Source organism: Bradysia coprophila, unplaced genomic scaffold (assembly GCF_014529535.1).
Source record: "Bradysia coprophila strain Holo2 unplaced genomic scaffold, BU_Bcop_v1 contig_324, whole genome shotgun sequence".
NCBI classification, from domain to species: Eukaryota; Metazoa; Arthropoda; class Insecta; order Diptera; family Sciaridae; genus Bradysia; species Bradysia coprophila.
In genome coordinates, this window is record NW_023503584.1 from 1,465,982 (window position 1) to 1,478,059 (window position 12,078).

At 33.3% G+C, this 12,078-nt stretch overlaps 1 protein-coding gene across 17 annotated transcripts in view; it reads right to left on the reverse strand.

The window, feature by feature from the left end:
• The window catches only part of LOC119079366 (potassium voltage-gated channel subfamily KQT member 4), a 98,188-nt gene that overhangs the window by 9,905 nt on the left and 76,205 nt on the right, over positions 1–12,078 (reverse strand). For 14 of the 17 annotated variants that reach the window (XR_005088158.1, XM_037187226.1, XM_037187232.1 and 11 more), the window contains 4 exons: positions 2,729–2,825; positions 2,449–2,649; positions 2,224–2,369; positions 1,940–2,142 (listed from right to left, as the gene is read on the reverse strand). Coding sequence is in view for 16 of the 17 variants with exons in the window: in XM_037187226.1 (XP_037043121.1) it covers positions 1,940–2,142; positions 2,224–2,369; positions 2,449–2,649; positions 2,729–2,825 (647 nt within the window). In the remaining variant the exon portion in view is untranslated. Of the gene's footprint in view, positions 1–1,939; positions 2,143–2,223; positions 2,370–2,448; positions 2,650–2,728; positions 2,826–7,063; positions 7,192–12,078 lie in introns of all 17 variants that reach the window. The other 3 variants (XM_037187231.1, XM_037187220.1, XM_037187229.1) reach the window with 1 other exon arrangement.

A 12,078-nucleotide genomic window follows, 5' to 3' on the forward strand; every position in this document is an offset into this window, starting at 1 on the left:
ATATGTATCCAAACCACATAAAACTCTATTTGGCTCAAAAGCTCATAAAATTACCTTTCAAATGATACCCCACACGACCATGTACATTTTGTGTACCTCGAGAAATTTCAGTAAGAACAGTGTACGTCTTCGGTTAAAAACTTTATCTGCACATATTTCAGTGTGGATGAATTTTAAACCCAACAAGACCCTATTCGGCTCAATAGTACATGTGATTACCTTTCTAATGACACCCCACACGACCCTGTACGGCTCGTGTAACTGGAGCAATTTTTGTAAGAAAATTGCAACTTTTCGGTTTTTGCTCACCTTTGACCAGCCACACAAACTTCGAAGAATTTTTTTGAAAGTGGTTTTGGCTTCTAGGGTCGAAGTCCTTTCTAGGCACATATAAAAAATTCCAATAAAAAATGCGTCCGATTTCGGCAGGCTGTTTTTTAAAAGAATCCCTCTTAACAAGCAAGAGACTGCTGCGAAATCTTGTACTTCATTTGTTTTAACATGTATTTTACGATATAAGGGTCCATGCTTATCGTTTATTTTTGTCGAACGTTGTTGGTAACAGATGAATAGGAAATTCAGTAGATTTTGATCTTTTAGTGAACTCTAGTGCACAAAGGCTAAGCAGAAGGAATGAAGTAGAATAAAAATGGTTTAAGCATTGAGATTTTGCAAATATGTAAGAGGGCTCGTGAAAGTGATCAACACTACGAAAATCATCCACGCAACAATGGTTGCACAATTTATCTTGCTAATTAACTCTTTGTTGCTTGGAGTAAAGTAAATCAGTCAGTTTATGATTGAGCTGGATTAACAAATTATAACCTTTAGTCGATATGTCGCAAGGCCCCGATGGAGTTTTTTGTGGTTTTTGTTTTAAGACACCAAAAAAGGTCACCACAGTCAAAAGAAATCCTAACTTGAAGTCACATAACGTATGTGCAACAACTCCCAGTATTTAAAACTCGTTCAAGCGTACCAAACAAATATTTGCCAGCTTTAACAGCTATGGGTCTATACAATAATACATTACATAGAGGACTGATAGTAAGCATAATATTATCGCAACTCGACAATGACTCGAGTCATTCAATGTTTTTATTACGTCTCCATTGTAAGCAATAAGTACAAACGTATACCGTATCTGATTTACCCGTTCGAAAATTCCTTGAAGCCATGTAACATTGAGAATAGAATACTTTCGGAAAATCAAAAGTTCAACAAGCTTTGTAAGAAAAGCTTTAGCAGGATGATGATGATGGTGGCGGGAAAGGGGGGTGGGCCTGTGTAGATTTTATTTATTTGTATTCCGTTGTCGGCGAAGTTGTAAACTTAAATTGCTTATTGTACTGTCGAAAAGGGGTTTTCTCGTGCAAATGTTTTAGTTCATTTTGTTTTATGAATGGAATGGAATTTCGCTTTGCACAGAAATGTCAGCATTTAAAAAGAGATTTATGGTTTATATAGGTCTACCATTAATATGTGAAGCAAACCAGCAACAGAGGGTTGTGATAATGATTACGAAAGAAAAAGGAATACCGAAAATTGTAGCAAATTTAAAATAATTTGATTTTCGACTTTGATGTTGTGCGCCGGAAAATTACATCTCTTTGGCGCGCGCGTTTATATATAGAGAAATTGGTTGGGGTGTGCTTTAATCGCACAAGACAATGTTTGGTGTTTGATTCAATTAAGCCTTATGACAAACTTCCTCTTCTGTGGTGGAAATATGTTTTCATGGAAATAAAGGATTAAAGCGACGGATTGAGAGGAATTTATGTGTGTTGAATGAATGAGACTATTGAGGAGAAGCACAATTTTGATTAATGATTAAATGAAAACGGCACTTTTTGTTCACTCGGTGTAACCATTCTTGATGGAATTAGTGTGGAAATTTTCTAAGATTTTGTTTTTCTAAGGACCAAAATGTTGAACTTACTTGAACTTTCCGTCATAGTTTTCGGACTGGTTGGTTCAATATCGGCTTCCGTTTCGATGCATATTGAGTGCTCTGGCAAACTACTAACAATGATTTCTTCCATGTTCTGCGAACCGTCGATGGCTGGCACAACAATCACAACATCACCACTGCCATCGTGATGATACGTTTGATTGGAACCCACATATTGTGGTGGGATGGAGCTGTGAAACAATGGTTATTATTAGCAACTTACAGAATTTTGACTTGTACAAGTGATGTATAGCATGACCAGCCGTAATTACCTTAAAGTAACGCGTTTCTTTATCCTATTGCCTAAATCTGAAAATCCACGATGCATCGGTGGACGTCTTTGTACAGTTTGATCAAATGTTTTCGTGATCGGTGAATTGGGTTCCGAAAATTGTTTATCTACTAAAATTGGTTTCGGCTGCTCGATGGATGGGTTTGGATGATAGTGGAAAATGTAAATCAAATAATTATCGGTCGACTATTATTGACGAACAAACCTTTAACGTTCCACTGCCGGTTGTAAGTGAGGAAGTTAAAATGCCGCCGGTACCACTAGCACCACCTGGAGGTGGATTTGGCGGATTCTTAGGAGTTATGGAATGTTGGGTATCAGGAACTTGTGGAAGTGCTAGAAATCGCTCACGATCTTGCATATAAGCTTTAATTAAAATATCTAATTTTTCCTCTATATCAGCTACCTGAAGTTGAAAATAAAAGTTCCAAGAAATGTTAGTCTAACATTCGAACATAATCATCGTCATCTTCGTTAACACTTACAGAACGTTCAACTTTCACAACTCGCGATGCTAAACTAATTTTTGATGCGTACACGTCTTTTGCTTTCGAACCTTGTTTACCAAGAATCTGATCTAACCTGTAAGTGATTTCGTTTCGTTGAATTTTTAGGTTTCATTTTTCTTCTCTTTAATAAGTTGAAAAATGTAGAGCTATTATTGACATTCAAGACTGACGTGCTATTCATCAAATTCATTTCGCTATTGTAATTGTGTCAACATTTGTCGGTTTACATTTTCTGTACAGAAAGAGAGAGAGAGAATTAACAGAACCGTCAGTTTCAATCAGTTCAATTTTCCGGTATTCTCTTGATTTTTTTAACATCTACTTGAATTTCCCGACATTTACGTGGATTTTCCCATTTTTACCTTAATTTTCCATGAAAATATTTTTAAGAAAATTCTGTAAAACGATTTCCCAAAAGTAGTCACTGGTTTCCAATCTAATTCACTACGAACGTAATGTTAATAATACGTGTCGTACAAATATTATTCTCATTACACAACGTATGTGGATAGAATGGAATTATTTAGATTGAAGTTATTTGGTCTTCTAATTCTTTATAAGTTTAATTAACCCACAATTATTATCCACACTGGTCCTCAGACCAAAAATGTAATTTTACAAATATGCAAATTTTTTGAAGTTAGCCAGTAAACCAGTGCTGTGTTCATTGAAAAATTCAAACAAAAGGCACATACCACTTGGTAAATAATGAGATTTTGTAGAGCTGGTATTCGATTGGGAACCACTCAAGGTCATACCACTGGTATTCCAAAAAGTATGACAAAATCTAGTACTTCAATGTCTCATGAACATATGTGAAAGTGTGTGGAATTTGTTAAAAATGAAAAAGTTTCAAACGTAGTTTTGTCAGCTCTAATTTAAAATTTTCCAATAGATGTTGCCACAAGAAAAATAGCTGATGCTGTCACTATCCGCCATAGAAAAGCGGTAGCCTTTATTCTTTGCAATGTCGCTTAAATAACACACCAGCCTTGGTGACATGCATGCATTAAAAGTACTTTGTATTTATTTTGTATAAATATTCTCTCATGCTACTAATGGTACATTATTGTAATATCTGTGTAGAACTGAGCATAAATTGCAAAAGCTTGCAAAAGTTTTTAAATCTTTTTAATCCTTAAATCTATAAGCCTCATAAAAATTATTTATATTTAACTTGAAACTTGAATGGGGATGCTTTTATTTCTGCGTTTTTTTATGTTTGTATGCAAAACTTTATTGTTATTTATACATTTTTGGTTTTTTATTACACAAACAACAATTAATTAGTGAATAAGTAAACTTAATTTATGAAACCGTATACAAGCTGTGCAGCAATTATAAATATATACATACACACAGCGCCAACATAACTTAGAGAGTAACAAAACGAAAGCGAAAAAATACACCGGAAAAAAGAAACATAAAAGTTATACAGAAAAAGCCTTAATTCATTAATGTGAAAAACTATAAATTTCTTACATTTCTTAATTAAGAAAGCGGGGTACTGTAAAGCATTTTAATAACATTACATTGATATTAAGATCTAAGTTTTCTACGATAAGGAAATGGAGTGAACTTAAGAATAGAAAGTGCTCGGTGTGGAACAGAAAAACAAACGAATAATAGACCTGCTGCTGCTTGGAAAATACATTATGACAGAAAGAAAAGCGACACATTTTTGAACTACTGGTATAAGTGCGGTTTAAAACTTTCAATTATTTTTATTGCATTTCTTTTTCTATTACTGAAAGAGAAGGAAGAAAGAAAATTGCAGGAAAACAAATAAAGTTTCGATGAGTGGTGCTGGTGAATCCATGCCGCTGATGAAGATAGTTTCTTGCATTGTTGCGTATATTTCAATAAGAAGCAACTACGGTGATGAATCAAGTCATATTAAGTACATTTTTGCTGTGCATGATAAACGCGAGACAGTATACCTTGATCGATTGTAATTAAATTGATTGGAAGTTTGCAGACTTTGCTTGTTTTCCTTAGAGTTAATACACAAACTTTGTCACGAAGTCTTTTATATAGTCAGTCATTAATATGTTTTCAGCGTCTTCAACGTTTAGTTTGCTGGAGAAGAAGTTTGGAATGTTTCTATACGCTTTACTTAAATAAAGAAGAGAATTTAACGCTCTCGTTGAATGGAATTTAGAAGTCGTCATAGTCGTATGTTTAAGTCAAGTCTAACGTTCGTTCAAATGGTTTTCGAATTAATGGTAAATTAGCGGCTAAGCAGTCGACAATGACAGATCAATGAATATGACATGAATCAAGCCTAAGTCGAGTCACATATATTGGTGGATTTTAATTCTTCGCGTCTTCGTTCGGGCTTTGCACCATTTACGTTTGCATATTAATTGTCTTACGCCAGGCTCACGTAAAACTTAATGTTGCGAAAATACGTTGAGATTTAAACAAAACCGTTCTTTTTGCGTATTTTTGTGGGATAAGTGATTCGTTGATTCTGAATATGAAAAGTACCAGTTGATCTCGTACCGAATTTCGTCAACTAGAGAACAGGTTGTTTTTGATGCATTTATGAAAGCTGAGTACTGAGTATATCGAGATCTTGTGCTGAAAACATACACGAGGCTTTACAGACCATGTTTCGATCAATGTAACATTTTTTAGAACAACTGGTGCTGTCGAATCAATTTAGTAAAATTTGTACAGCGAAGCTCGATTGGTCAAGTATGCACACACGGCCGACCTTTCGGTTAGTTAACGAAAGATACTCCCAATAAACAAAACGTTTATGATTTTCCGATATTAACCTTTCACCCAAAGCCAATCGTCATTAACCTTTTTTGGTCAACTTGTCGCGACAACAACAGATTTTTCATGTATAGTATGTTTAGAATTGGGAAATTACCGTCCTAAATGGACCAATTGACATTAAAAAAAAATTCGACTGTGGTCTGGGAATATTTAGGCACTCAAACCAATCCATGTACACAAAAAAAGCTCGAAGAGAAAATACGTCCGACGTTGCTAATCTTAAAAAGAAAATCCTTGCGTAAAAGCAAAAAGATGCATGAAAAACGAAAGTTTTGTAATGAGCAAAGGTTAAATGTTGTAACAGAGAAAGGAACCTTGGTGATTAATACAAACGATCAGATAACAAAAGGATGGAATTTATGGCTTCCAATAAAAATTAATCTTAGAAAATGGAGTCTGAAGCATTGTCACAAGTAAAACAGATTTTCCATGACCTTGATTTGATTTGAATATCTAAATGTAGAAAGTAGACGTTTCCGATTAACGAATTATAGGAAAAAGCCATCGTCAACCTTCTGGGTATGAATTTAAATCCATGAAATTTCATTTTTCTTATGATTCGCTAGTTCTTTACGTCCCCTGTCAGCATTTAGATGAACAGTTAACGATCCGCTTTCAAATATTTTCAATAAAAGCAGACGAATATCGACTAACTAGGAACATTTGAAATAATTGTTGTGTTTGTGACTATATCTATGGCCGTCGTAATTGCTGACTAATCTTTGTGCCTAGCTCAATAAAGCCATTTTGATTGATATATAGTTAAAATATTAAAATCTATTAAGCGAAAAATGAATTCGCGTAAAGTATAATCTAGAATTATACCACAGCTGATTATGTGTTATCATTAATATTGAACAAAAATGAAGTGAATTGAAAGTAGAAGGAGCTCTAAAAAAAGACTCGATTGAATATTGTTTCGATTTATGAAATGAAAAATAAAATTAAAAAATTAGGTTGTCCAAAGTACATATCCAACGGATCACAAATTTAGTTTAAGTAAAATCGTTAGCGGTTTTTGTTTTCGTATGAAATTTTTTTCTTCTTCCTTTTTTTTTATCATATAAATATAAAATCGTAATCGGATACAAACAACAACATGTGGATGGACTTAAATCACAGTTTACACATTTACACAACAGTCAATATAAACACCAAAACATTTAATTTGCCATTAAAATAATACCATAGGACAACTCAATTAATATATTTATTGCGAAGGTATAATAGGAAAATTGAATTTAAAAATAACAAAAACAAAAACAAAATTTGATTAACGTAAAAAAGGAGTTTTTAGCCTTATGTAAATATCTATTAAACGAACGAACGAACGAACGAACAAAAAAACAAAAATAAATCAAATAATTGAATGAAGCAGCTGTTTTTATTTTAATATTTCCCCCGACCCATACAAAAAAAACTCGACACCAAATGGAAGTTAATTTTGTTTTTATAAAAAAAAGAAAGAAAATATTGAACTAAAACTAAAAACAAATTATAAAAAAAATTAAGTTAACTTCTCACCTAAACTGTAGGTTCCTGACGCGATTAAGAAGATCGGCATGACCGGAAGAATATTGTTCTATAACATCTTTAACATCGTACGGTTTGAGAGCTTCACGAAACTTTTTTCGTGCCAAAAAGTATTTGAGCTAATAATCAGACGTGAGAAAATGAGTCGAATATAAAAATGATTTTTGGTTTTTTTTGTAATTTTTTTTTTTTGATTCATGTGCAACTTGGTGATATTGTCAGTATTACTAAAATCTAACAAAATGATTTAATGATTCCATTTCAGACAAGGGTGACACTTTGTAAAATTGTTGTCGTATTGGTATCGATAGGTGTCACAATTTAGAGAAAAAGTCAGAAGGGCACAAGGAACCGTTCATAAATCAAGACGTAAAACTTTTTTTTATGTCATTTATGGACAATTCTATATTCTTTTTGAAACGAACGAGTACAACAATCAATACTTCCCGATGTTTCAAAACTGGCGCCTTTAATTTTACGTTCGTGAAGGGAACATTTTCACATATTTTTCCATGTCTGTGAAGTATCTCTGAAAAACCTCCGAATTTCAAATCTTCGAAAAAAGTTTCCTTGTACAAGCCTTCCTTTTACATTTTGTAAAAGTAAAATCTTCTTTTTTGAAAATACAACAACACGAAGACGAAGACATGAGAGTTTTTGTCATTTTTACAAAATGCAACGGAAGAACTTCTGTACAAGGAAACTTTTCTCGGAGGTTTGATATTCGTAGATTTCTTTCGGAGACACTTCACAGACATCAGTTTCCCTAATAATCCCAAAAATTATTTTTTTTAAACTTTGTTAGGATGTGGGAGAGTCTAGGAAAATTGGGGAAAGTTTGAGAAGCAGTTCCTGCGTTTATATACTTGACTCGAATCACACTGTTGAAGATCTTTGTTCATATATTAACAAAATAAAATCAACTAGCAAGTATTTCAGCTCTGTCTCATAAAGAACACAGTTTGTAACTTTTTACAACTGCCAGTATACTCCGGCCTTCAACGTTTTACTGTGAAATGAAGAGAGTTTATAGTCATTTCACCTTTCCTGTTTCACACAGTACAACTGCTATTTGATTGGTATGTGTACGGGTCGCTTACACAGCTTAAAACTGAGTAAATGAACGTTGGAGTATGATTCATTAACTCCCTATTAAATGGACCTCTAATATAATAATCGTCGTTAATAACCACCATTAAGAAATCAGATTTTTAATCCATTGACCTCAAAAATGATTTATGACATTTATATACGTGTCAGCATCTTCTTCCAGCAAAAACGCGTCATCACAATGATCGTTCAATGATTGAACACACAACGATGAAACGACGATAAATCAACATTTTATCCGAAATAATATTCCAAACAATGCAAACTTTTCCGTTCATCTTCTTATATTCGTCTATACTGAAAGAACATTATCACCGACTTCATTCAACAGTTTTTCATTTTTCGGATTTTTTTTTTATTGCCGGTGTGCAAAGCAATTTTTTATTTTTGCCGTGGAATCCCATAGTCAGAATGAAAATATAAATTTATGTAATCTGTCATTGTCGATATTAGTGCCAGGATTTACGGTTAAAAGGTAAATTGTTTATGCTGTGTAATATGTAATGCTGTGTTCGGTGTGTTCGCTTAATATTGCTAATAGTAGCATGATGGCTATCAATATTATCGAAAATTGAATTGTTTGTTTTAAGAATCTCGCTCGGTAGTAAATCATTATTGTAATGATTTGTGTGTCTCCTGCTATATTTAAGCAACTGTTGTGTGTATATTTTGGTTTGGAGATTTTGTTCGGTTGTTTTGTGAAGTTATTGATTGTGTAATGAACATGGTTAATAAAGTTGTACTACAAATTGTTCCGGGGGGTGATTTATGGATATTGAGAATTTTTGTTTTTTGGGTGATTTCGAACGAGTTAACACGGTCAAAGAAAGTTGTTTATTTACTTTAATGTGTTTATTTCATGCTAAACGCATATGGATTGTGTGCCATAAGTTATTTAGTCTGGAACATTTAAAAGAAAATTGAGTTGCGATTGTACCCACGCAATTATTTCGAAAGTGATACTGCTATATGAATCACATGCTGAATTGGAGCATTACCATTTTTTAGCAATTTGATTTCAGTAAGATTTACTATACACCACCGACTTATCGGTCATTGTGCCAATTGTAACTGGGCCTCATTAACCTCCTTCTCTTCTAACCGAATGATTTAAATCAACAATAAAATAAATTTCCTTTAAAAGAGAAGGATATGGAAACGCTACCATAAATAGAAATGAAGGTTGAAGGAACGGCAATTTTAAAACGGATTCTAGGTGTAGTTCATCCAAAAGTTCATTAGGATAAAGTTTGGAGATGTGAAAACGTTGGCAGTCGACTGTAGCAAAGAATTCTGTCAAATACGAATGAACACCAATTGAGATAGCAACGGCTAGTAATCTGTTGTCGAGATCGATCACCTCGGGCAAGTGGTCTAGTTTACAATTAAAAGAATGTTAAAACAAATGAAGTAAAAGATTTTTTTTATCAAACACTAGCCAAAAGAAGTAACAGATCTGATGACTATGTCGCGACACTTTTGTCGTTTGTAACAGGTTAATCAATCAGCTTTTCGAAATCCTAGTAATCTTTCGTAGTGTCTGGTGATGATCCATCAAAGACACTTCATTAATGAAAACTGTTATCGGGCAAAGTAACAAGTGCTTTTACATCTAAGGGATTTCACATATATCAATCGAGTTGAAAAGGTGTACGTGTCCCGTCCTCCGCAAAGAAGAATAGCTATGACTATCCTACTTTGAATATTGCATGAAAAAACCATGGAATTCCTTGCAGTAATAACGTTTCCATGAAAGAACAACGTCAAGTTATCAATCAGATCTAAATTGAAATTGATTAGCCAGACATGATTCGACCCGACTGAAAATCAAGTTAAAATCAAGTTCTACAATGGTTGAATTAATGATACTTCAAGAATCATCCCACTGTTCAAAACTGTTATGCTGATTGGGTTGATGTTAAAATGATTTTTTTTAGCAAGTGATGTGTTCTAAATAATTTGGTATAGTGTGCAGATATAAACAAACAACTCGCCTATAACGTCTGTTTAGTGTCAATTGAAAACAATTTTTTTTTTCTCTCTTGTCGGTAGGTTGAAGGTATACCAATAAAAATAATGTGCTTACCATACTAAAATAACATCATTACATTCAAAGAGGACATACGAAACAACATACTTGAGTAATGAAATCGAAGAATGGGAAATAGAGTAAATCACACACTCGCACACAAATTGTTGTGTTTTTTCGGTCAGTAGTTGGATGATATAGAAAATTGTGTGAAGTAACAATTCATAGAGGGCAAACAACTTTCATATTCGTTTGTTTAAAATGTTTCATAAAATTTATACTAAATTTAGAATTTCAAAGTTGACATCACAAAACAAATCTAATTTCAAGGTCCAACACAAGAGAAATTCTAACAAACCAAAAAAAAAATTATTCAAATGTGGCACACTAATCGTATTGTTGTCGCAAAACAAAGAGTTACATTTGGCTCAAAAGGAATAGGAAGATTTTGTTCTGAGCTCCACACATTTTACATTTGGAACTAATTTCCTAATTTTTCCAAAAAAAATTGAAAGACAACGTTGGCTTCAAGTATAAATCGAAGTTTTGTTTGTTACCATCTGTTTTTGTAACCCGCATGTTTAATGCGCCATCGGCTTACGTCAAAGTATATTGAATTTCATGACGTAATTCATGTTTTGTTAAGTAAAACTGATGCTCAGTAGCATATTCATAACATCAAGAAATTCGCTATAGTTTGACTTAAGCCGATGCCGCACTAATCGCGTGTATTCCTCAAAATTTTAGATACAAATTTTGCATGCTTAAAAACAGAGAGCTACCAGCTATTTTCATCTAAGTGTAAAAATAGCGGCAGCCGTGTGGAACGGAAAATCGGCAAGTCTTCCTATTCATTCTGAGGAGTATAAATAAAGAAAAACTAAAAAAATCTCATTCACTGTCAAATAAAACCTAGAACCAACAATGAAAGAACGCAACGAAAAAAAAATGTTTCTTTTTCGAAAACAAACAAAAACCAATCACCATGAAACAACAAGACTATTATTAAAACCAACAAAATCAAAACAAATAGAGATCTGGTTGTGGAATTAATGCAAAAAAAAAAACGAGAAAATTCCGACAAATTTACCAAATCGAATGAAATGAATTTTGATTTCAGAATATTCTTGTGACGCTCTTTCAACCAGGATAAATTCAAATCAACTCAATTCTAAACGGCAACAGGATTAACCCTTTCCCAGTCATTTTTGTTAGTATAGGCCGGCGGAGATTACATCACGTAGCGTCAAGTGATTGCGACGCTCTTTATACGATTTGAAATGGAAACAGCTTTTTTGAACGGATTTGCGATAGGATTTTTAGATAGAACTTAATAAGAAGCTAATGCACAGTTGTGTGAAAATCGAGATATTGTCCACTGTTGCCGTTATTGCTTTAAAATTCTCTCTACTGTTTCCAATATAATTTTCTTAAATTGAAACGGTTACAGCTTGTACGTTTGATATGTTTCCAATAATGGTAACAATTCCATTTACTGTTCATCCGAGCAATGCTGCAATACATTACATAAATATCAAAGAAAAGTTGTAATTATTTTCGAAATAACATCCGTAATTGTCTTTTAGAAGCGAAAAGCATTTCTGAATTTGTTCAGCGAAACTCTCTAGATATAGTCGTAGCGATTGCACAAAGAAACTGCGAAAATAAATTTTGAACTTTTGTATCAAGTTAACTCTTATCGTCAATTGAAGATACAATATAGTGCTGTGTAAAGTTTTGACATTATGTCTGTTCGTCGTGGATTAATGAAATTTATTTAGCACATAACGTATCCAACTATTGTCTATCTCTAGCAGTTCCCTATAAATGGAGACTTTTTTCAGTGAGATTTCAACTGTTTTCATAA